Source organism: Cavia porcellus, unplaced genomic scaffold, assembly GCF_034190915.1.
Source record: "Cavia porcellus strain 051 isolate PalLab524CR breed Dunkin Hartley unplaced genomic scaffold, mCavPor4.1 scaffold_8, whole genome shotgun sequence".
NCBI classification, from domain to species: domain Eukaryota; kingdom Metazoa; phylum Chordata; class Mammalia; order Rodentia; family Caviidae; genus Cavia; species Cavia porcellus.
In genome coordinates, this window is record NW_026947491.1 from 59,371,821 (window position 1) to 59,399,371 (window position 27,551).

The 27,551-nt window shown below is 36.6% G+C and overlaps 1 protein-coding gene across 11 annotated transcripts in view; it reads right to left on the reverse strand.

The window, feature by feature from the left end:
* Positions 1-27,551, reverse strand: part of Grip1 (glutamate receptor interacting protein 1) — a 633,384-nt gene that overhangs the window by 372,148 nt on the left and 233,685 nt on the right. For 5 of the 11 annotated variants that reach the window (XM_063255089.1, XM_063255092.1, XM_063255090.1 and 2 more), the window contains exon 1: positions 8,356-26,982. The exons of 3 other annotated variants lie outside the window; for them this stretch is intronic. In XM_063255089.1, coding sequence (XP_063111159.1) covers positions 8,356-8,488 — 133 coding nt within the window. In that variant the 5' untranslated portion in view covers positions 8,489-26,982. Of the gene's footprint in view, positions 1-8,355; positions 26,983-27,551 lie in introns of those variants that run through there. 3 more of the 11 variants (XM_063255096.1, XM_063255095.1, XM_063255087.1) reach the window with 1 other exon arrangement.

A 27,551-nucleotide genomic window follows, 5' to 3' on the forward strand; every position in this document is an offset into this window, starting at 1 on the left:
TTAAGAATAGTGCTCAATGATATTTGATTTCAAGTAAAGACTGACACATTTACTGACACTATTTTAAAGGCAGAGCAAGCCATTTTCTCATCTTCCCAAAATACCACCCCATTTTAATAATGACTAAGCTGACAACAGTAGATTATGAGAAGACCTTTGTATGGATAGCAATGTAGCCTTACATTTTTCAGCAAAATACATGCTTTCTCTATTAACTGTGTCCACTTTGGACACTAGCATATTTCATGTGTAATTAAAATATTATAATAGTTTTTATGATCAGGTCTGTCTTTAAATCTACATTTTCCCCATTTTTAGCACATCATTCCTGTGAAGAAATGTATTTTGAATTTTGAGCAACCAATTTTACAAATGAATTTTGAAAAAAACAAGCAAGCAATTTAGAACCTGTCATGGTAAATACCATGTTAGAATGCATAAACATACTTCTACCTCTCAGAAGGTTTTATCACCCTCTATGGCCCACTTATTCATATAAGAATTTTGTCTCTTCAACCAGCCCAACATCTTGTTCTCAGAGATGGAGTAATTAAGCTAAAATGCCCCCTTTATGATCTATGATCTATCCTAAAACTGTGATCTGCTGCACTCACCACTAGTTTTTATTTTCTATTTCTCTGCTAGCTTTCCTGTTCCATTATGGCAAGAGGCTTCTCTGTCTTCTGCATAACTGTAAAATCTTTCAAGTGCATTATCACATACATGTTGAATGTCCCTTTTCAAAAACTTCGGGACCAGAAACGTTTTGGATTTCAGAATTGTAAAAATATCTTAGAACATTTCCGTATATAATGAGTTATTTTGGGGATAGAATTCAAGTCTAAGCATTAAATTCAACTAAGGTTTCTCATATACCTTATACAAATCGGCTACAGGCAATTTGATACAATAATTTTAATTGTGCCTATCTTTTGATTGTAACCCTGGTTATCTACTGCGGTTGTCACACAAGGTCAGGTATGGAAAGTTAGTTTTAGATTTAGAAACATTTTGGATTGTGTACTTTGGGATTAGGGATGCTCACCTTGTATTTGCTGAAGGAAAAAAATGGCAGAGAGATAACCATAAGGTCAACATTCCTGTTCTTGTCATGGTAGAGGAGTAAAGAAAAAAAATCCAAGAAATCTACTCTTATCACTTAAGATATTAATAATTACAAATAATTTATCCACAATTTAATAATATTTTCAAACCAGATAAAACAGTTTCTAGGAAAGATATTCAAATGTTTGGTGTATCAAGAGAAATCCAACTAAATTTCTATACATATATAGACTTAACCACTGGTATTCAGTTTAAATTCACAAATCCAAAAAGATGGGTTGTATGGTTGAATGTTCCAGAAAAGCTTTCCAGCTATAGCATTATATAGCAGTTGAGACAGAAGAATAGAATTCTAACATTTCAAGCAGAACAGGCAGGTAATCTATCATATACTAAATGCCACTGGGAGTGTTCCCTTCTGGCACAAAGGTGCATGAACAAGCTGTGTACTCCCCTGAAGTAAAAGTTAACTATGAACAGAAAGTGGGAGCAAGGAGTGTTAAAGCCCATGAGTAATGCTAAATGAAGAGACTTCTACCCAAGTTCACCCACTCAGCATCCTCTTCTTCCAACTGCATGGGCCTCAAAAGTTCAGCTTACTGACCAGGCTGACAGTGAGTCCTGTCTCCTGGGCCTGTAGTCCCCTGCACTGGGAAGTAGTACTCCCATCCTACATCAGACACTGAAGTAGCACCGGACTCCTGCGACTCATTTCCAGTCATATAGTTTCCAGTCTTACTACAAGAATTACTTCATTAAGGGCTAGGAACTCGCATGGGGGAAAAAGTATAGTTTGTATCTTTTGAATTTATTTCTATCAAATACAAATAACCACATGATCACATTTTTGCAATTAAAAAAAAGAGTCAAGGCTACCAGACGAGAAACTAGTGAATCTGAGTCTATCCTAGTTCTAGTCCTTTTCTTATTATGAGAACACGTAGCCTGGAGCCCTGAAGTCAGCCAGGGTCTCTCAGAGTCTGGAACCAGTGCCCATATACTGCAGGGAGCCTCCTGTCTTTCCTCTCTCCTCCATATGTAGGATTGCCTCCCTCCTACTCTGGAGTGGTTTCTCCATAGGACAGAGGGCCTCTTGATAGAATTCACAAACTTGCAGGGAGCACTGTAACAGACCCTGCATCGTTTATATGTTTATTACCAAACCAAGTGCCACAGGCTAGGAAATAGTAGACTATAATTATTATGATTTCTATCAATCAATAATGGCAGAACTGGATTAGAAATGGTATTTTCAATAAGAGCACTGAACAGAGTGGGGAAGTGAAGATTCAGGGCAAATAGATGCCCACTGCATTGTGATAGAGACTAAAATGTGTTTTTCATTAAATAAATCGAAATTTTGACAATCTTTTAAAAATAACACAAAAAGAAAAATTACTCACATGGATGTGGGCCCAATACAGAGATCTTCTGGGTGTGCATAGTTAAGATAAAAACAGCACTGAAGGAATTACTCACCTCCAGATGCCATATGTTACATCAGAGAAAGAAGAACGTGAGTAGAGAAAAGACATGAAATCTTGGTGCGCAATAAATTCAATATAGTCTATGTTTATTTGGGTCAAGATGTATATTTTGACCATATAATGTATGTGTTAGAATATGCAAGCAGTTTAACTATAATTTGGAACTTGTTTAAAAGAAGTGTAAGCTTGTTCTGTGACTTGCCTTGCCTGGAAGTAAATGTGTTCACTCACTGGAAGGTTTTTAAGGAAAGCTGGATGCCCACAAAGGTAGGATACTGAGGACTTCTTATGTCAGATAGCAGGACTTGCTCACTGAACTCCAAAGTTAGTCCCAATTCTAATATTCTCAGATAAAACTATGCAACTTTAAGTCCCCAGGACAGATATTTATTGAGAAAAGTAGTTGTATTTGCAAACTACAGTAGGAATGGAGGTAATACAAAATATTAGCTATTTAAAAAAATCATTTAACAGCATCAATAAATAAGATGTTGTGGTAATTTAACTTGCAATATTAAATTAGGAATTTTTGTTAAAGAGCTTAGCATAAGATGACACAATGTTCAAAACAATAAAACCACTCATCAGGGAAAACAGCAATTCTAATTCATACGTAGATCAATCTTGGCCTGTAAGCACCACCAGAAAGGTTCTCCGAAAGTGGGATAAATGGATGGAGGACTAGACCGAGTGAGAGGCTCTGGTTTCTAGATCCAGTTCCACAATAGACAAATGGGCTTGCAAAAGTCACTTAACCTGTGGGTATTTTAGTTTTATTTTTTTACCTAAGAAATAGTCAGTTGGACAAAGTAGATTCTAAGGTCCCTTTCTATTTTACTATTACTTTAAATTATTCCATGTAGAAAAAGTTATTAAAATCTGTATAATAAAGATGATGATATAAAATTCCCCAAAGAGAAAATGCTCATTAATTTTTAACAAACAAATATACTATAGATGAAAAACAATTCTTAGAAAAGAAAAATAATCAGGATTATCTGAAAAACAAGCAAATTTGTCCATTTATCATATTTCTTCTAATTCTTTTGGGATTCCTTAGATCAAGTTAAGCACAGCTAAGGCTTGAACCACCTAGGATCTCAGACCTAAGACCTGTCAGTTTAGTGACCATGTTACACAGAAATGCATGGCTTTTATGCATCTGAGTATTAGAGAAGTAAGGACAGCCTATGAAATGTGCTTTTTTCTTCTCCTTCTGCTTCCCCTCCTCCACTTCTCCCTCTACTTACCACCAAAAGCTGACAGAGGCAAGAGCCTACTTATACATGCTTCTGGTTCTTACACATATTACAGTGAGCATCAGCCATCGTCCCAAAAATACATATTAAAGATCTCACTCTGCCCTTCTGGCACACTTACCAAGAGAGAAAACCCTAACTAGATGTCAGTCCCCTGATGCAGAAAGGGTATAATTATGTGAGTTTTTAAAAATCTAGTTTAAAAAACTAATAAGAAATTATTCCAGTTGTCCACATCAGTGCCTAAATATTCCTGCACTACAAACGTCCACTGATTTTTTTTGTAAGAAACACAACATACACTAGTATTTTTCAATGAGATAAAGAAAGTGAGAATTCCTTTACCATGTAGTTTGCACATCTAAGGCACCATATAACTTGAAATGCCTGGCTGGAATTTAAAAAGCATATATTGCTTAACTTACAGTAACAATGTTTCTGTGAACAGATACACACTCATGTTCCACTGCTGCTCAATATGTATTGGAACAGGAAAACAATAATAATGAAAAAAAAATAAGTTATAAATTCAATTGACCACTCGTTTAAAGGTCTGAACCGGTTATGGTCTCTCCCTTTCTCTAGTTTCCCGAAGACCTCAGAAGGGAAAGTTAAGAAGTTCTTTAATGGCTTCTCTGAGCAGCTTCCCCACACAGCTTTCCTCCTGCAGAGATGAGTCAGAATGAAAGCTAAGCAGAGCGTCTCAGAGGAGAGACCTATGCCTAATTCAGTGCTGTTATGCCTGTGAAAAAGGTGCCAGGGCCCCAGGAAAGAGAAATAAATCCTCCATTTCCAATAATTCAACTGCACAGGCAGTGGCAGTCAGGGGCTTCTTTTGTTTGTTTGTTTATTTTTTACCACAGTTAAGAACCAGGGGAATGTTTGTGAGATATACTTCATCTGTTCTGTAATTTGAATATTATTCAATTTGGTTAAATAAAATTATATATAACAATATGGAAAGGCACTTTATTTTTTGTGTATGAAAAATTAAAAATAATATGACCTATCAGAGTCTTTAAAAAATGCTATAACACAATTTGGTCTTAAAAAGAACCAAGAAAATAGTAAACATAATATTTCATTTTAGGAGCCTTTTCTAGCTTTTTTTTTTTTTTTTTTTTTTTTTTTTTTTTTTTTAGATTTAAGGAGTTTTGTAATCAGTTCAAGTTTTTCTTGAGAAAAAATAACAAATGAACCACTTTTGTGAGACTCTCAAGGAATAAATGGTCTTTCTTGGTAGGTACAGTTAAATTAAAAACTTGATCTATGATCTAGCAACATATTCCCCAAATTTTTTACTACTCCATGTTAGGTTATAACCTTAAAGTAATAGGAATCCATCTACTAAAAACTGCTGTCAGAAAACCAGTTTCCTTAAAATATCAGGTGAAATTTCTGGCTTAAATCCCAGGTAACATCCTTTAGACAACATCTTTGTGGTAGCTGGTCATGGCAGCTGAGCCAGTGTGGAGTCCCAGCCACTTAGGACACAGAGTTGGGGGACAGCATGTGTCCAGGAGTTGGAGCCCAGCCTGGGCAACAAAATGAGGTCTTCTCTCAACAGCAAGGAACCCAAACATGTACAAATACATTTAACTGGATAGTTTTAGGAATCAAGTAAAATTTAAAATATTACAGTTTTTTAATTAGAGAAATCTTTAGAAATAAAGATATTATCTTACTTCACATTTCAGGAAACTGAAGAACAGAAATGCCTGGTTATTTGCCCAAGGCACCTGTCTAGTTTACTTAATCTTCAACTCTAGAATTATAAAAAGAGATATATAACAAAAGCAGTTTTAAAAAAAAAATCATATGTAGGTATCTTTTGTACATTTACATATATCAATTCAACATAAAGTCAAGGAGGACCTTTTTAACAACAATTTGTCATCACTATCATGACTAAAACCCAGTTTTGACAGAGTTGCTGCAAAATCATCTATTTTTAGAATAACTTCTCTGTGTACAACATCTGACCATATTGACATTTTAATTCAGGCTTTGTGTTTAAGATAAATGATGTAGTATTTCAAATGAAGAGAACAATTGTGAAGTCTTTTATCAGAGCCCACCACAGAAAAGGCATTACTTAGGATTATTGAAACATCAGTAGGCACTTGAAGATGTAGGAAAGATAAGACTTGCAAGGGAATTCTCTGGGGAATTCTTAGGAGCACAGTCTTTCATTATGATAGTGTGAAATTCTTGTAGTAATATGGAACAACAGAAACAGTGACAAGACAGTTAAGTTTCAACAAACAAACACTATAAAAGAAAAATAATAATGATACTTCCGGCATATCAATGGCATCATTATATACACAAACTAAGTCCCCATAAGGAATAGAATCATTATGTACTGCAAACAAGTAGTAATAAGAAATAAAAATTAAAAGTAGTACAAGAAATTTTTAAAAAGAGGTTAATATCATCTGTAAATTCCACCAACTTTTGAGCCTTTGTGTAAGTAAAATTTCTAAATCACGTAAGGGAATACATAAGGCACAAACTTTCAGTTTATGACACATTATTGATTCAACTGAATCCTACCATATTACCCATTTGAGAGGGCTGGCATGAAAGATCAGTCGTGCTCTTAATTACTTTAATACAGCTGTAAAATATAGGTGGATCCCCTCCCTACTCAATTCAGACAGGTTCTTAAACTAAAACATGCACTGGAGGTTATTATATGACATGTCTTTCAGAAAAGACTGGCTATGTGACATTTGATGAAATGCCAAATCTCAACTGCCTGAGTCCATTGTGACACATTCTGTTTGTCACATAGCAGTCTGAAATCGAGGATTCAGTCTGCATCTAACTCCACAAAGTTATGGACCATATTGCATAATGAGTGCTTCCTATATTTCAGAGCGACAGAAGATACCAACTCAGATCCAATTAAAATGACTTTTGATGCTTAATATTTTATCCTTATTATGACCTTGACAAGTCAGATAGGACACATTTCTTTTTGAGTTATTGTATTTGATGTATACCTCATTATATGACTTTTTAAACTCTATTTGGGGGATACTTCTTGGTTATCTTCATAACATTCTTTTTTTCGTAAACTTAAACTTTCTGTAATTCTTAAAATTCTCACTAAAACTAGTAGAATGCAGGCTTTTGAGAGATTTTTTCTTTGATTTTACTTGTACAAAAACACATCAGGATACACATCTGGGAGGGTGTGAACTTGACTGCAAGAGATTTATATAATATAAACAACTATCCAATTAAAAGTTTATAATCTTCTTTTATTCACTAAGTATTCAGAATTACTCATGCAAGCTGACAGTATTTTTGATGTGACACAAATCTTAGTTAAATTGTAGAATATATTATGGAAACTAAATCTAGGAGACAAAGACTCACTACATTAGAACAGATTATTCATGTTGAAGCATTATAAAGAGAAATATCCCTGAAGCTTGGAGACTACCCTGTAAGAGTAGCACAGTAAATATCGAAGTCTTACAGTTTTGCATTACTGTGTTATTGCCACCATATAAACTTTCAACCTTCAGCCTTCATCAATCACAGCAGAATTTCTGACTTTTTGAACTAATTCTCATGTCTTTCAATGTCTAAATTATTTATTATATAATACTCAGAAGTCGTAAATGGGATATATTTGTGATTGGACATCAAAAGATCAAGAAAATTGGAGTTGAAGCACAGGTTTACAAAGATGCTTATTTGAAAAGATAAAAAATAATTTTTATAATGTGTGTCATAAATAACCATCTTCTCCTTACTCCTATTTGGGGAACATAAACTCAGTAATTTCAGCATGTAGCTGATTTCCCTCTGCACCCTGAGGCATTTCTGGGCATTTCAAATCTACTGGGACCTGTCTAAATCTCACTAGAAATTTAAAGCAATGACAGGTGCAAGAAAAATTCTAGTTCTTTGCTCTGGATAAGCAAATTTACAAATGTCTCAATATGGTATTTTATTCTACAGGTATCACGCTTACAGCTGACGAGTAAAAGAACTCCCTTAATTTAATAACCAAATTTTAAAAATGCGTTGGATAAAAGCATTTGAACTTCCTGTACAAACAACACCTCAGATTAATCACAGCTAACTGCATTGAAGTTTGTAGCTTTATCAGCATCATCTTTAACATAGTCAATTATTTCTTCCAAATGAGCCAGCCATCCCATTTTGAAAGAGGAAGAGTACAGAACACACACAAAATTGTTGAAAAACAACAACTATAACTAACCACCTATCATTAGATTTGCAAGATACTTTTTTGCATATCTCGTTAAAACAACAAAATCACTGAATTACATCCACAATATTATCCGTGTGTACAGATGTTGGGAAGTTACACTCTAGAATCTATATGATGGCTATTATTGCAAAACATCAAGCAAAATGAAGCACTTCAGTACTTACAGATTGCTCACAGGGAACACCATCTGGAAAACCTTTGCATTTAAGATTAAAGCTGCACACAAGGTTTATTGTTTGCCCCAGCCTGTCAGAAGGAACAGGAGAGGAGGATGGAGAGGAGCGCTTACTTCGAAAATGCTCTGAAGCGTAATAATAGACATCCTCATAGCCCTCGTGGTAATCCTCTTCTGGTCGGTACTTTTTTCCCTTTCTTCTCCTAGATCTTCGTATCTGCTTGACAAAACCCAAGAAGCGGTCCATCTCTTCTCCACCGCGCAGCCTGGCTCAGCCAGCAGCAGAGCACAGCAACAGCCTGGCTGCTTGGGAAGCCAGCGGAGCATGAATGACCGACGGCCTGGGGACCAGGGCACGCTACTCTCCTGCCTGCCGCTGTGCTACCATTTACGCCGGGATTTTACCCATGGGAGGGGAAAAACCAGAGTGAAGTGGCTTTACATTGATAAGATTTCTCACTCAGCTCAATAAATTGTGAAATCTGCAATTTAAAATAAAAAGGAAGGAGGAAAGACTAAGTGAAATGATAATGAAAGGCTAAAAGAAAAAAATCAACGAAGGACTAGAGTTTGGGACTTCAATTTGTTTCAAAATAAAGCAAAAGTTCAAGAGATTCAGCGGACTCCAGATGAGCCCCAGCGCTAGAATGTCACTATCCGAAGTCTCCATAGCCAGGGGCGGGGCGCAGCAGAAGAGCGGGGCGGGGAACACGTTAGTCAATGGACTGAACCAAAACTACAGACTGAAGCGAGTTTATCCAACCCGCTAACACTACCCCAGAAACTTGACACCGCTAATCGCAAAGCACAGCTGGTGCTTGGGAAACTTCTAGGAAAGCGATTGTTCTGGGAGGGGAAGGCTGATTAACCCTTCGTGCTCTTTTGCATATCATATTAATGAGCAGCAAAGTGGTTTCACCCACACGCACAGCCCTCTTGCTGACTAGAGTGTGGTGCATGTGTTAATTGGAGCAGCAGGGAGAAGGCTCAGCAGCTGCTTTCAAATGATACGTTTACCCACTGGGCATTAATGTATTCCAATCGCGGTTTGATCTAAATATTAAAATGCACTTCACAGAGAAGCTTCTCATAGGCTTAGTAACATCGTCCCACAATCAGCAAATAAAAGAAACCGCATGGTTTCAGGGAAATGAAATAGAAATAATCTAACTCACAAATGAACTCAAATAGGAACTTAGTTGAGATGTTAACACTTCAAAAATACATACAAAAACAAATAGGCTGAAGTGTACATCAAACTTACTCTTTCTTGGTGAAATGTAAATGAGAGAAGACTTTAAAAGTAAACTCACATTCTGTTTATCTTTTATCTTTAAAAATTACAAACTCAAAAATATTTCAGTACAACAATTAGGAACACTTGAGACTAGATGACAGAAGTACCCTAAAAGCTAGACAGGTAAGTGTTGATCATGAATGATCTTTTTTTCTCTACAGTTACTTTCTTCTTCTAGTCTTTAAGTATACTGGAATTTGGGGGGGGGGGTATCAGGGATCGAATTCAGGACCTCGCGCTTGCAAGGCAGGTACCTATGCCACTGAGCTAAATTCCCCAGCCCTGGAATTTTTAAAACCAAAGAAAAATTCTGTTTACAATATAATCAATCAAACATGTCAGCATAGTACCTAGTACCACAGTATCATAGTACTATGTACCATAGTACCTAGTAAGTTAATGATACCATGCAGTATCATGTTCTGAGAAATGTAATTTTTTAAATGGTTCTTACTGTATGAAGGTCTTTCAATACCTATTTAATAACAAGTTTGTGGTACCACCCTAGTGGCAACTAACTGCACTTTGCACCACCTGTTATAGACTCTCAATTTTTTTTTTTTACCTTCTAGATTTAGACTTCTATACTTTTCTGATATAAATGCTAATGGTTAAGTAGAGAGAAATTTATTAACCAGCCAAGAACATTTTATTTATTTATTTTTATTTCTGATACCGGGGATCAAGCAGGTCCTCATGCGACTGAGCTAAATACCCGGCTCGCCAAGAACATTTTAGATCTGAAACATTACTTTCAATTGTTCCATGAACTTCTGTTCCTAGAGAGTTTCCATTTTCTGTGTTAAGAGTTTGAGAAGAGAAATACAAACTTAATGATGCAGACAATAAGGTGCTATAAAATGTTTTACGCACATTTTTAAACAAAAGAAATCACTTGTCTAGGTTTCAAACACTTTATTATTCTGACTCCTTCAACTGAAACTAACTGAAACAAATAAAAAATAATGACACAGAAAATGGAAGTTGTGGAATCTAGATTTTGAATAGATCACTACATAAATGATAACAATAACATATAATCTTTTAATCTTAATTTTTTTAAATGAGGTACCATTATATCAGTTGGGTGAGGAAAGGACAGGTAAAACGGAAAGAAGATACTTCCTATAAAGCATTTAAACATTCCACTAGAGCTTATAGATTTTTAATTTTAGTATTTACAAAGATTGATTTTCTCAAACAGTGGTATGAAACCACTTTTAAAAAAGAACCACTGCATAGTAAAATTATCCATATACCTATATGTTTGCAGAAATTAGATTGTGGTTAAGCATATTTCTATTACTTGGAAATTTGTAAAAGATTTTATTTGGGAGATTACAGTATCTAATTTTTTTTTTTTTTTAATCCGTACTGGGGATTGAACTCACAACCACCTGCTTGCAAGGCAGGTGCTTAGGCCACTGAGCTAAATCCCGAGCCCACAGTATCTAATTTTATACAAAATGGAGTTGTGGTGCTGAACCTGAGTTTAAAAGTTGTCTTTCTACTTAGAGGGGAATGGAGAGAGTGTGACAGACTTTTAAAAACCAAACAAGCTTGGAAAATAGAGACAGGGAAGCTGTTACTAGAGGCATTGACTTGAATCACAAAGAATGAGAGATGCAGCAATAGATATGCTGTGAGAGAGAGGAAGCATGGGCACAAACAAGACAGAAAAGACACTTAGCGTTCTGTTTCAAGGGTGGGAAACATGAACAAAATCCTTTTCTCATTTGTGTTGGGCAGATACTTCTGAATTTCCCCATGTTTTATACAAAATGTTTGAAGTTTAGCAATGGAAGACTAACATAAAATCTGTAAGAATTTGCTGTTATGGAATGGTTGACTAATAAACACCCCACAACAATCTTCAAATTAGTACAACATAGTTCAAGTCCGCTCCGTAAAGTGAACTACTTTTCCAGAGAGAGAAAAACTCCTTCCCTGCATGACATAAATACTGCTAAGTAGTGCTCTTTACCAATTACTGCAGTCTACTTTCCAAACAGATGGGCAGTTTAGAGGTTGCAAATGGCAATTCACAGCTCAAGTATCTCCATAAACATGTTTTGCTTGGGTCATACAAGTGTTTGGGGTTTTGTTGTTATTTGTCTGTTTTTCAAAATTGGGCCAACATGTAAAAATCAGGAGATTTCATAAGTAAATCAGACATTTAGTTTTGAAGTAACAAAAGATCTGGCAACTCTGGACTCAGGTCCATATGGCAACTATTGATTACCGCTGAGTGGTGGCTGCCATCCATAAATTATTATGTGCTTTCCACTTAGCAACATTCCCTTGTCATGACCCCAGTCCTTTCAGTCAGTTAGCTCTTGGCCCCTGCAGGCATTTATACTGATGGACCATGGTTGAGGTGCTGACCTGACAAGCCAGTACCCAACAACTAATTAAAGAAAATGAAAATATCCCTACGTTTTCATGTAAAGAAACCTGACCATTACAACAAATTGGCTTTACTTGAGCTAAATGTTTGCTACACTATATTATTAAATTTCCTAGAAAAATATAGTCACATGAGAAAATAAGAGGTAGAATTATTTAACAAGATGTATTTCAACCAACATTAGCTTTTTCATTTGGGAAGTAGGCTACAGCCTTTGTACGGCCTTCATGGCTTCTGAACTGGATTTTCCATCTTCTTGTAGGCACAGAGTGGAAAAAATATTGAGACGAAAAGTTCAACTCACAACCTCTCCTACATCATTAAAGGCGGGGCCTTGCTGTGCATGTTTACATTGAATATTATATTATTTCCTGAGAAGCACTATGAAACATACCATATATCAAAGAAATATTTAAGACATAAAATAATCTGGACCTTTGAGATGGCTGTGTCTTCAGGTGATGACAAAACCCGAAGGAACCTTCCTATAACCTGTGAGTGACACACTGAGGATGACAGAATGAGAAGTGAAGAGCAGCATTTTGGTCTCTGGCAATGATTCTATTCTTATTCCCGCCAGATGCAACAACACTTTACTGTAGCAAATGATTTGTAATACCCCTCTTTGCTAATGAAATCCATAGATCACGGGACTCATGCATACATAATCACAAACTATCTTAATAATAATTTATTTAAATATATGTTTAGTAATATTTATATAAAGAAGTATGTTTGAGGGTTTAACTACAATCAAAGATGCAGTTCCGTTTTTTAGCCACTACTAGTAGGTAATTTTTGAATTTAAGAGATGATCTAAGGATATTCCTTACAAGAGACAGAAAACAAAAAAGTAGACAGGTAGACATCACAAGAAAAGTTCATATGTTCGTTGTATACTAAAATTTGTGAAAAGTACTTATGTGTATAAAGCAGTTTTAACCTCTACACTCAGGCTTTCACTTCCAAAAATATTTATTCATATGAGTATTTAAGAATTGTACAGGACAAATTTCCAGTGTGTGTTTGTCTCTTATTTCACAAAATTTTGGCATTCTCCCACCTCCCATTCAGCCCTGAAACATCCATCCCAAAACACAGAAAATAAATGCTCATTAACTAAAAAGAGTTTTTCCTGAATAATTTCTATTTGAATTTCTAATTTGGTTCTGTCCAATTTGGTTTCTGCCCACTAATTATTTCGGTTGTTTATTATATAAAGCATAGTCATCCGCTTAAACAGCAATATATACAAATTAACTTTGTTGGTCTAAAAATGAGGAATCATCTAAGCAAATTCCTCTATCTGTGAACTATTTCAAGGCCGACCCTCCACTGAAGACAAGATTTTGAGTTAAAAAGACAGTGGAGGACAGTGTTTAGAGTTTGATAGTGTTTGCTTACTGAGCGTGAAATGAAATTTAACTGTGGCATGTCTGCATTTGTAAATTTATTGTGGTTGTTTAGACTTCTTGCAAAATGAAATGTCAGGCACTTATTCAGAGATTCAAATATATTAAGTTTCAAAAGGCTCACATAACTAAGGTTATTTTTTCAGCTTTTGAAGACTGCTTTTTCTATTTACCACTATACTGAATTAATTAATATATTAATTTAGTAGCTCACTGTGGAATGGGCACAGGAGTGTAAAAATAAAAGCTTAGAAATCATCGCCAAATTTTAAATACTAAAGTGTGTCATCTGAATATTATAATCGTTTAAAAAATGCTCATTATATAAGAATTCATCTTTCTCTTTAAAGGTGTAACGTGTCTTAGGAAGAAAGATTTAGACTAGCAAGTCTCTTCCAGCAATAAGATGTTATTATTTTTATATAGCTAGGTGCTTTCAAGAAGTGATCATGAGTTTTTTAAAGGCAATTCTGAAACTTCATGGGATCCATTTAAGCTCCACATGACGGTTCTGAAGAACATATTACCTAATGGCTTCTATTTCCTAGAAATTCCTTCTGTTCCCCTCACCTCCTCCACGTGTTCTTTCAGGTTTTTTAGAGAGCAAGAGAAGTCTATTTTTAAATGGCACACAGTTATTCATCTATTTCGGTTTCTTTCTTCATTACGTGGGTGGTTGGTTTACCAAAGCACTGTATTTCTAAAAAGCTCAGGCTTTTCATTGATTCATCTGGCTGACGAAACATTTTCTTGATATTTAATGTATTTTTCTACAGTCTCACTCCTTTTACCAGTTTTCACGACTAATCTAATTTTAAGTTTTTTTTTTTTTTCTTTCTCTTCTTTTAAATGCTTTGGCATAGGATTCACCTTGCTTACCTTCTTGGCCTTTGTGTCTTAAAGCTATTTTAGACCGACCCCCAATCCTACCTACTGTTTATAGCCATGCTTGTGTGGTTTGATATCAAACATTTTAAAGTACTTGTGAGCTTTTCCTTTTCTTGGAACTGTTTACCCAATCTAGTCTGCTTCATTCAACAGATAAATGTTTGCTACGTGCTTTTGGGTCAGGTTCTCTTACACTGTGAGGACAGAGCAGTGTATGTGGATACAATTCTCCCCATGCTCAGGAGGTCATATTCTAGACCAGAGAAAACAGGTAACACAAAACAAGCACGTATCTAATAGTGAGAAGTAGCATGATATGACAGAAAATGACTCTAAGAGTTAGAAATCTGTACCAGAGGGTGACAAAACTTAAGCAGAAATAAATAAGACAAAGGGATTCATCCATGCACAGAGTAAACAGGAAGGACAAAGAGCTTGGCATTGTGCCAGGGACAGAGAGACAGCCTCCATGGAGAGTAATGTGAGAAGCTACAGAGGCAGGGAGTGGGCAGCTCAACCACAGTTTATAGGCTCGGATAAGGATGTGGAGTTCCATTACACATTTGTTTAGGGCACAGAGAACACACTGAAATTTGAAGTAGGGAAGTGGCACGATTTTACTCATATGAAGTATGATCATTCTGATTATGAGAAATGGCATGAATAGAAAAAGGGTTCTGATTGAGACAAGAATCAAAGATGACTTGCAAGTTTTGGGTATATACTAATGGAAAGATAACTGTTTATTAAGTTGGGAATGATGATAGTAGTGCAATGGGTTTGAGGGATATGGCTTAGAATATATATATATATATATATATATATATATATATAGCATATATATTATGTATTCATATTGCACATATAGTTATACAATCTATAAATTCCATTTCAGCAATGTGGCTGACAGCATGCTACCTAGCCTTTATGTGCTGTTTCCTTACCTACAAGTGAAGATATATAACAGTACCAGTTTATAGGATTGGGCGGATTACATGAACACGCGAAGGTCCTGAAGAATGACTCATAGAAAGAGATATTTAAATGATTTATTTGATTACTATGGAGATATTTTACTGAAGAGATGCTTCTTTTAGTTTTCATTCAATTTCATCATAGCAATTCTTACACAGCGTAATTATCTGCTCACTTAAGTGTGAGTTCAATATAAAACTGCCATTTTAATTGTTATATGGTAAGTGTATAGCATGTTATTTCTATGTGCATTATTTACTATTTTTATAATATTTTACTACTTCAGTGAAGAACATCCTGAATACTATATGTCCAGCTGCACTGAGTACTAGTGATTGAGCATAAAACAAAAAGCAGACATTGACAGTATCTTGGGGCAGTTTATTTTTGAGAGGTAGGGAAATGACAGTTGATAGAAAAAAAGTAAAATAAAATCAGTAAGGTGGACCTATGCTGGACATTTACATCTTTTTTGTATGTATTCAATAAGTTTTCCATACATACTTGTTTAAATAATGAATACCATTTTCTGTAATTAACAAAGGACAAATTAAATCTCATGTGAGACATGAGACCAAAGACCCTCAAAGTGCAAAGTCCTAAAAGGGGAGTGTCAGAATTGCACAGGGTGGAGTTTCTCCCCATCACAGCAATCCTCCAAAACTCAGCTCAGGGATTCCCTTTTGCAACAAGCTTTGCCTAAGGTTCAGCTGCCTTCCAGGGGCCAGTGCTTGGGAATCATTATAATGTGCAATTGCTAACTAGACAGAATAATGGCTCAGTTGCTTTAACAAATGAGAAAGAATGACTTAACCAAGAGAAGAGGCTTATTTCTTTTTCATTTTAAGATCTGATTGGTATATTGTGTCTAGGGGGTAGACAGAAGAGCTGAGGGGACACTGCTACATGAGATCATCCAGAGTTTGGTACCTTTTATCGGCTTTGGTCTATTACCCTGTGACCATGACTTACCACAACCATGGCCAAATTCCAGCCCACTGGAAGAAAACAGACAATAGTGTGTCCATTTAAGAACAGGACCAGTAATTGGAACTTTTCACTTCTGCTCAAATGCTATTATTTTATGGCTCTATTTCATTGCAACTGAAGATGGGAAACATGGTTTTGCTAGATAGTTGACCATATGTCTAGTGAAAAGTTGGGAGTTTCTTCTGGCAAAGAATTAGTGAAAAAATTAACCAGTCTTCTTTCACTGACTTTGTTGTATGACTATTATTCTCTGCTATAATCAAGACCTCCTTGTCTTCCCTAGAAATAATCTCTACTTTGGTCAATATCCAGTACTTTATCCATTTTTATTTTCCTATATAGCTCAGAGTTTGACTTCTGATAGGTTCCTATTTCCTGTGTATTGATTGTAAAAAGAGGTGCCATCAAAATCTTGTTTTTTTTCAGGCACAGTAGCATACCCTTGTAATCCCTGCTACTCAGGAGGCTCATGCAGAATGGTCACAATTTAGAGGCCAACCTGGGAAACACAGCAAAACACAATCTCAAAATAAAAACTTAAGAAGGTTAAGCATACAGCCCAGTGGCAGAGCACTTGCCTAGCATGTATGAGCCACTAAGTTCAATCTCCAGTCCTGTGATGTTGGCAAGGGAGGTGGATTATTTTCTTCTTACAGCAGTTAATCAGGTCATTACAGTAATCTCATTTCACAGATCCAATATTTATGAACTTATCTGTTAAATATTCACTAGATAATGAACTCAGTATTTGAAACAAAGATTACATAACTCCACAAATTCCTACCACTTACAACAAATGATGCAGGTGCATTATAAGTAAATATTGAAAATCACAAGGAAAAAAATATTGTCTATTTTTAGAAGATAAGCTCAGTCTAATCTTATTCTAGCATGTATATTAAAATTATAAACTTGATCGGGACAATTAAAATTTAGTAAAACCTTTTATTTGATACTTTTTAAAATTTACCATTGTTATAGTCAGGGGTTGCAAGGAAAATAATTCAATATAGGATAGAAAATTTATAGTATTGTTTATTTTGGTAACCCAAGAGTTAAAGACAGTGCAAGAAATCTGTCTACAACATTCAAGACCTAGAAGAACTCAACTGAGTGCCTATATCCCATGGCTATAACCTGCTTAAGTTCAGCCAAAAACCTACAGCCCACAATAATGACTAATGCAAGTCTATTTAATGGATCTGTGCTAGGAAAGTCCAAAGGTCAGTGGTGGAAACTAGAAAGTCTCTGCCAGTGGCGTGAAGAATCTGTGTTGGCAGGCTGAGGATCTGAACTGCAGCTAAGAAGTAACACTTAAAATAAGGGCCAGAGCTTCCCCAAAAAGTTTCACAGCCATCCTCCGCAACAATGAAGTCCCAAGCTCCTGATAATAACAACCAAGTACATGTCAAGAAGCCAGAGTGACAAACTTCTTCTGGAGATTAAACAGCACACATCTTCCCCTCCAGAGCCAGGAAGTGATGCTCAAAGCAAGAACCAAAGCTCCCTGCAAACTGAATCGCAGCCATTCTCAGCAACAAGGTCCCGAGTTCCTCTGACCATAACAGTTGAGTCATATCATGGGAGCCAAAATGACAAGCTTCCTCCAGGAGAACCAATGGCTCCAAACAACAATAACACTTAGGAGAACCACAAAACTCTTCCTCTCTAGGTCTCCTTTTTATGCTGACAACAGTCCTCAGGTGGGCCATCCATGCTTAGCACCATTCTGATTCAATTCAGCTAGTATGTAAGTTGACTATCAGTTACTAATCCGTTACAATTATTAAGATAATGAGTACAGGGCTGGGGATTTAGCTCAGTAGCATAAGCACCTGCCTTGCAAGCACACAGTTGTGAGTTCGATCCCCAGTACCAAAAAAAAAAAAAAAAAAAAGATAATGAGTACAATAAAAATGAGGAAAAAGTCTGTATCTCAACCAAAATATAGAAAGCTATGGATGATTAAACATCTTTAAAACTGTTATAGCTTTATAGATACCATGAGTTCTCACCTCAGAAACATCAAGAAACACGCCTAATTGTAGAGAAACATCAGAAATATGCATGATTGTAGAGAGTTTCTCCCAACTTATTTTCTGACACAAAAATAAAGAATACTTCTTGAGATTATGTTTACAATTTATAATTTAGGTTGAGAAAAACTTACGTGTCATTTTGCAAAGATAAAATATATATTACCTTTGTCAATACAGTTTAGCCAAAGTTATGCCTTAATTTTCACCGATGCTCACTAGGCTCCCTAGAGAAATTGGGGCAATTGTAATTTGATATCTCTCACTGTTCTGGGGTTTTGGAAATAAATGAACCTTGGAATCATTACCAACTCTCCTGGCTTGATGGAAACAAATATGAGATCCAACAAAAAGTGAATATCCTACTCTAGCCCAGTCAGTTGTGTAACACCCTTGATCACCTACGTTCATACTAAGAAAATCACTTAGATCACAATCCTCTCTTACCTTGATCTGAGAGAATAGTAAGGTCAAGTGGTGGTACCACATCTATTTTGTGTGTGTTTGTGTAATAGCATCCCAATAAATGTTACCTCCTTTCTTTTCTATTACCTGAAATACGGGAAGCACCATGCAATAGAATACTGTAGGTGGGCTAGGAAGAAATAAAGTTTATTAACTGTCAGTGACTTACAAAAGCCCCAAGGAAATAGTGCAACATGCACAGAAGCAGAATAGCTGTCAGAAGGTAGCTACATCATTCTATGTTCTTATTTTCAACTAGAATGCCTTTATGGCTGACAAAACTATACACTTTCTCAGGATATCTGTGGAAGGTTACAAAGGTCAACATGCCATTCCTTTTATAAAACCAAAACCAGCGATGCAGAAATAGGTCTCTCACCGAAAAAAAGATCTGGTAACTAGTTCCTGAAGAGTCCTTAATCTTTTTAGATGCATTTTCTCACCTGTGAAATGAGAGGATTGAACAATATGATGTTGTAATGTGTTTGCAGTCTTTAATTCTCTACAGTTATCTGATTATTTGTCCTCAGACAAGTAAATCTATTGAATATGAAAACTTCTCAGGATGCTAAGGGATAAAAAGATTTTTAAACAATTATGTGTTCTTCAGTATATGTTGATAATGATTCTCAAGTTGCTATGTTTGTATTTGTTTTGGGAAATGCAAATTCCTTAAGGAGGGAAATTTCTAGATTTCTATTTGGTAAATAATTCAATAATGTCTAGTAAAATGCTTTGCACATTAACATTTTCAGATAAAAAGTGATCACTGATCATTTAAATTTTCTCTTGCTAGAATATTGGCTAATAAAAAATTACACCTTCACCAGGATTTATGTTTCTCATCAGAATTTAGTATATACTCTTCTAGTACCTGGCACACCCCATATTTCTGCAGCATAAAAGCAGACAAATTAAGATTTTGTACTTTGACCCTACCCCCCAAAATTGAAATATTTAATAAAACAATATGGGAAATTAAGTACTTATTCAGTAAACACCATCTATAATAATAGAAAAATCATTTCTTAACAGCCTGGCATTTACAGCACTCTGGTACAGGACTCAGGGAAAAAGAGTTCTCAATGGATTTCAGTGGGAGTACAATCCTCTCTCCTTTTCTGCTCCAACACATAAATGCATGTTTTTATTGCTATGTTTGGACTAAAATTCTTAACAATTACTCAACATGTAAATCAGAATACATATCTAATGCTATTCTCAAACTCTAAAAGGGGGAGCCTGATGATTCCCTAATATAATCAGTGCTAATTCTGCTAATAGCTCTGTTTTTTCCAGAAGAATACACAGAAATGGGCCCCAGCTGTCATAAAACCTAATGTCTGATTCTTTCTACAAACCTGACAAGTTTTCAAATGTTAGTAGTGTTAACTGTGATATATTGTAACCAGAGCAGAAGAGTCTTGAGTCTGTCAGGAATTTTTACAAGGTGAGTAGAGCACAATCTCAAAACACTATGGAGGTTCTAGGTAAGACATTTTAGCTCTCAACCAAAACATAACATATACTAATAAATTTTCACCACCATACACACACCAAGGTTTAAAGGCATTCTCTGAGAGATTGTTTTTGGGTAGGTAACAGGTAATGTTAGACAGGGAAAAGAAATATGAACACAAAGTGCTGTTTCAGCAGAAGGCTCAGGTAAGGCTTCTGCACTAGGACTGTTCCATATGATTAGTTATTCCTTGAATGGCACCAAGATAGTCACTTTTACTGGCTCTTTTTTATTTGACAGTTGTGTTTACTGGATCTTTTTGATTAGATATAGCTCAGAGGATTTCTGAGGACTTTCGCATTGCAAGTGGCCTTACATGTAATAAGGTCCACACAAACAGCTCCCCCCTCCACCAAGTTGAATGCCTTATGCAAACCCAGATAAGCAGTCCACTTTCTCCTAAAATATTTCCAAGACACACAGGGGTCTTCCTTAGTCAAGTGCAATTATACCAAGAAAAGGGCACTTCTAGTGAGTCTACTTATAATAGAAGCTGAATTCCATGGTATAAAATTGAAATAAGAATAAATAGAGGTTTGGGAAAATGAATTAAAAATGGATCAAATATTAACATTTATATTTTGAAGAAGGGGCAATACTTATTTAAACTTATGGGGAATACATATAATAGTACAAAATACACAGTAACAAAATTTAATGCTCTTCACTTCAAAGCCCAGTCTAAAACAGGTAGATTTTGTAAAAGTTTTCCAGAGCTTAGCTAAGTTTTCGAAAGGCCTTTCTTAATCCCATGATGCACACATCATTCTCTTTTGACATGCCTATAATGCCACTATTCTTGTTTAGTTTTCATTTTCGATTTTAACTAGTCCAATTCTATCTTTAGATTTGAGCAATTTGTCCACATTGCTTTATCAATTTCATGAAACTCTTTGAGTCTTATGTGAAATTTTCAGTTCACACTATTCATTTCCAAGGATATTCACCATAACAATATTATATTTATGGCATCTCTTAACAAACAAGAGAGATTGAAAAAGACTGGCAAGGCCTGGGGAGCAGCAGAGCGCCTGTGATGTCTGGGCAGGGGCTGCAGCACTGCCAGATGTGGTAGGCCGACTTGGGTGAGAAAATGTTAGTCCAGCGGAGCAGCTGGGGAGAAAAGATGAGTGGCCACTACTGCAAGAGCCCTGAGGCACTGGATGCATGAGGGCTTGTGATCTCTATTCTCCAGCAATGAACTGGTCTCTGGAGATCACTGTAAAATTGTAATGGATGAAAAGTCTGCTCAGGTGATGTGGGAATACCAGCAACCAATGGAACAGTAATCAACAAGCTACAGGGTAAGTGCAGACTTGCTCCCAATAGACTGGGGAAGTCGTCTACTTCATGAACAGGAAAAATGAGCCTGAACACACTGTGAGAGCATTCGTCCAGCTCCAGGTCTGGGGATGTTGTCCATTCTTGGCAAATGACAAACTCTCAAGCCTTGTTCAGCTCTCCCAGACAGAGAGGGACCACCATTTTCTTTATTGGAACCTCAGAGCCAGGACAACTTGGAGCCATTTTAAAAAATGAGAGAAGATGAGGAGCCCAATATGAACCTGAATATGGTGGTATCAGACCATGTAGAAATGTGTGAACCATCTGTGAGGACAGTGGAGCTGCCACTATGAAGTTTGACAAGACAGAGAAAATAGTCATGTGCATCCTCCGCTAGGACTTGCTAAATGACTGTGTGAGACTGTAGCTTTGCACACCCTTGGCATGCTCCACAGATGGAGTGCTTGTCCCTGTGCCCTGCCCACAGATCTGTAAAACCTACAGCATCAACAATTTCATGAAGGCATACCTCACCCTGCATTCAAAGAGTTGCATAGAAAATAATGTGCAAAGCATGGACCTCAGGAATAAAATCACTCAAGACACACTTGAGGCTCAGTTCTTTTCTTATAAGGAAGGAAGTGCAGTGGACATGCTGGAGCTGTCAGACATTAATCAGACATACATTATGCACTGATAATGTCCCAAGCACAGAAAGCAAGTGGTGCAGCCCCTTTCCTGATTAGCACCAGATAGCAAGCTAGAGGATCACACACCTTCAGGCTGCAAGTTTACAACCTTTACATACAGCTCCGTGACATCCCAGGGCTCCAAGTGCCTGCAGCAAATAAGTCAAGTCATAGGTATCTATTGCTTCCAGCTCATGAGTGAGGAGCCAAGTGTGAACAGGACCTCTGGGGTGCACCTCAACAGTGTACGGTTTGCCCTACCCATCTGCCATCTCTATTGGGGCTATACCTAGACCAGCTGCTTTGCTGTCTGGCCTCATTCTCTGAATTTACTGTGGAGCACAAGTCTCTGGAAGGAGTGCCTGAGCACCACCATCTAAAAGCTGGACATCCTGAAGAGTTACCTGGAAACCAGGGATGTGATGTGGCACTTCAGTACAGTGTTCTTGTCTGGTGACAGGGTCATTGAAAACACAGTGGTGCAGTTTTGGAGAGCTGCCCTATCATTATGGACAGAACACTCCTGCCTCCAAAATGCCAGTGGCTGTGACATCTCTTTCTGATTGCTACTGGGGCTGTATCTGTCACACTAGTTGAAGGCTCAACATGAGATGAGATTCAATTACATCAGTGAAAGAAGTTTAAGAACTGGCCATCGGCATAGACACACAGACAGTGAGGAGCATTGGAGACACAATACGCTTTACACTGAATACACTGTAAGGGCATTTTTAGCACTCCCCTTAAAAATGCTGAATTCTGTGAAAAGTACTATGGAGAAACTTTTTGTTGTGTACACTGCTACGCCTGAGTGAAACTGAAAGGATTTTGGCCCAGAGGGGACACTGTAGCCTGTAAAGCCTTGGAGACGGAATCAAGGGGCTCCATAGGAATTTACCTGTGGCATGAAATGAATACCAATGGGCTACCTGTGCATCACTAATGCCCCTTAGGTTCCACCCAAACCTAAGCTACATATATGCCCGCACTCCACGTGTCCCACGGAGAGATTGCCAGCCCCCAGAGAGAATGCCAGCCCCGGAGACCATGGCAGACCCCAGAGGGTCGGGGGCTCTCTCCCCGAATTCTTAAAATAAAGGTCATTTATATTTCATACTTCTTATCTTTTCAGCCATGCCACAATTCTATCATATGTTTCCCTGACCGGGAATCCAATTCTATCAGAAACTAGTACTCATTTTACAAAACTACCTGAAGTATGTTATTTATATTCTAAATAAATAAACACAGTGAATTTTCTGGTGTGGCTTCCAAACTTTTTAAATACAATATTTTTTCAAAATTTTAGCAACAGATGCTTAATATATAAAATATAACAAAGTAGTTTCACTCTGATAGAAAATGATGGATGTGAGTAGCACAAAATCCACCTTCCTTCCCACCTGCCTCTAGCCTTCATCAGAGAGCTCAGATCTGAAGCTATGTCTTCAAGGAAGGGATTTCTGAATTTTATTCCCACAAATACTTGGAGCTAGCCATACAGACAAATTCAGATATGCACAGAAAGCTGCTACTTTCCTCCCTCAAGGTGACATTTGGCTCTGTTTTCCCAAGAATGTTGATTAGCTCATGCTGATTTATTCACATTACCATTATGTTAATGTTATTGATATTCTCAAGGACTTTGAGATATCTTACATTAGCAATTTCTCTCAAGATGAGACAAGAAACAAGTTGATTCTGTCAACCCAAGTCTCAAAATGTCACATATTGACTCTAGCTAATGAATATATGCTTTAGGGTCCTCGCAAGCAATACTTCAAAGTAGGTATTTCATCTTCCACTTACAGTTTAAAACCCAAGACTCGAAGTGGTCACTGAGTTTGCTGTGGTCACACAGGTGGAAAGTGGCCATGGTGGAGTCCAAATGCAGGTCAATCTATCAGAAACACATGGCCTTTCAAGATCTCGCATCAAGAATGCATATGCTCTTCTTTGAAAGAGTATGTAAAACTCAAATTTACCTTTTACCATGTTACTTAGCCTTTTGTTTTCCACATTTGTTGGTGTGAGACCACAAGACAGAGTAACAACTAAATAATTTACACATGTAAGCCTGCTGGAATGAGGAAAAGAAGCGAATGGTACAGGGTTTAGGGTATTATTATTATTATGACAAATTTGAGTGACAAGTTGGAATTTCCTGTCATTCTGCAATAATCCTTGTTCCATGCAGACTCATATTCACAGAAACATTAGACTGTGCAAGAGATCAACATTAGTTGTGAATTGAAACAAGTTACCTTTTGTAAAACTCACTTTGGGGACACGTAAGCACTGTACAGAATTGCTGAAATATTTTTATGCTTAGAAAATATCAAAAGGTCATTTAATTCATTTCTAAGCGGTATACTGTTCTCTGCTGAAATTATCTACCTCAACTTCAAAAATCTCCAGAGAAAGAGATCTTGTAAGTTTCCTGTGATAATTGATTTAAATGGCAGACCAAGACAGATCCAAAGTTACGAGCATAGGGCCTCATGTATCATTTTGAACTTGAGGTCAGGATGACATAAAATGTAATTTGAGATCTTGCTAAGTGACCCAGACTATTTCAGAGTGGGACTTCTTAAACTTTAGTTGATATTCTTGCTTCTAAATCAATGCTTACTGTTTTTCTTCCTTCCATTCTATCTTGAAACCAAGGAATAAGTCAATTTTAAAACCACATCTTCATCTCCTGTTTATAGAAAAAGATATGTTTCTTTGAGACCTGTACAACCTTGTAAAGAAGCTGTGTACTACAATGCAGTCTAGGTTAATGGCAGAGGGTGAGAAGACTACTCCAGGTGGTTGTACTGAGGAGTGAAAGAAAAATCTAGATTGGAGAAAAACAGAAGCAGATTCAACATCAGGCTTCTTCATTTATTATTTATCTGGCTTTCCCTAAACCCATAAAAAAGCTATGGTGAAAACTCACATGTTATTTTATAAGCACTTTGTGACAATCCATTGAGATCATGGCAAGTAAAGTGCATCGCTGGCTATGGAACACTGTTTAAGAGGTGGCTGACTCCTCTCGGGAAGAACCTAATGCCACAGAAGTTAAACCCTGACTCCTGATAGTGTAATCAAAGGTACCTGATCTTTCTGAGTTCATTGTGCCTCCTGTAGATTGGGGATTACTTTAAACTATATATTCTTAGAGTTCTCTGGATAAGAATCTAGCCTACAAGACAAAAACAGAATTATACAAATAATCTGATCCTTGAATTGCCAATTTCATGAAACCAGTTTTTCCCCCCAAATCCAGCCCCGGGTCCATTTCTACTTGATGCAGCCAATTTCTCTAGCTAACACCACAAGGGTTAGTGCTAAAGAAGGTGCTTGATTCAATCTAAGTTGGTGGTATGGTTTAGATATAGACTGAGTATGCAGCCCAGGGCTTCATGTATTGAAATTTAATCTCCAGTTGTGAGGAATTAAGAGGTTGGAAACTTTTTCCAACTACAGTGTGCATAGATGGGTCCTATCGGAAGTGATTAATATATGATAAAATCATCCATGTAAAGGCCTCATGATTAACTCCTGGTGGCTTTATTAAAAGGAGAGAGGCTTGAAGACATAGACATATATACGTACATCTCTTGCCATGTGATACCCTATGGCAATTTGAAATGCTGCCAGCAAGATGTCTATCATAATATGCAGCCATTCAACTTTGAACATCCAGAACCAATAAACAAAACAAATGTCTTTTCTTTATGAAGTTACCTAGCCTCAGGTATTTCATTATAATAAAAACAAAAACCGTCTAAAACAGGTGGAGGAAAGACAGAAGACCTTTGATTTATAGCTCTGATAAGACATGTACTCCGCAGTGGATCATCTCAAATGTCCAACCTCTGCCACTCTATTCTGGCACAAAGGTGGGGTTGATTTTCTTTTTTATGTTTGTTTTTGTTGTTGTTTTGTTTACTTATTTTTTTATTTTATTTTAATTTTTACTTATTTTTTATTTTAAAGATAATAAAATCTAACAGAACAAAGTCAATCAAAACAAAGCAGCAAAACTGGTATGGAACTTCAAATCAGGATACTAGGAAAAAACAATAGCTACCATAGTATATCTTGTTATCTTCACATTAGTTGTCCATTCTATCAGGTATAGCAAAATTAAACCAAAACAAAACAGTCAAAACAACACATTGAATAAAACAAAACAATTTATCAGAACACAACAAAACAGTGAGAACAATATTGGACTTCAATGCAGAAGAAAACCCTGATATTTGCTATATTGCATACTGTCATCCTCCCAGTAGGTGCTCAGGCCTGCAAAATCAACCCAACAATACAAGCATTTAGTTGCTTTTTTGTGCCTTAGTTGCTGTCAACTCAACCTGTCCTCAGAACCAGCCAGTTTTTGGGATGAAGGGAGGGGTTAGAAGGGTGCACCAGTAGGCTCATGGCGGGTGCTGACTTTTCCCTTTCTGGACCCCGCATTGTTTGTATGGCTTACCAGAAAGGCTAGGGAGTTGGTTTCTTGGTGGGGTTGATTTTCCCTTTGTTTTTTTCCCCTGAAGCAAAAGTGAATTGATAGTCATTCTTCTCTGGGCTCCCAGTGAAAACCACAGGACACTCTATTTTTTGCATACATATGAATTTACAGCAGTGATGGGAAACATTTTAGAGCTTTTAGTAATTCACACAGCCTGCTATGCATGACATAGATTCTCCACCACTGATCTAGAGTCTCCTCATAGCTTGGAGGCTCTTTGCATCTCAGTTTATTTACCTCAAATATACTTTAAAATGTTTGAGGTTTCTTGACTATATATATATAGTCATTTTGACTATAGTCTTGACTATATATATATAGTCAAAATTCATCATCAAAGAGCTGATATATATATATCAGCTCTTTGATGATGAATTTTGAGATGTAATACTGAACACAAAACCCATAAATGAAAAATTATAAGCTAGACTTCACTAAAAGTAAAATTATTCTGTAAATGACAAAGAAACAAAAAGACAATGCACAGACTAGAAAAAAAAAGGTTTGTAAAAAGCAATTCTGATAAAAAGCAATTAACCAAAATATACAAAGAACTCAAAAAAATCAACACTATAATTCTGGAGGCTGAAGCAAGAGAATCTCATTGAATTTGAGGCTAGCCTGGGCTACAAAGTTGAGTTCAAGGCCAGCCTGAACCACACAGTGAAATCCGAGAGAGAGAGAGAGAGAGAGAGAGAGAGAGAGAGAGAGAGAGAGAGAGAGAATATACAAGGGAGATATACAGATGGCAAAAGTTGCTTCACATATGACACCAGGGAATTGAAAAACAAAACAATAAGATGTACATGCCCATTTGAATGCAAAG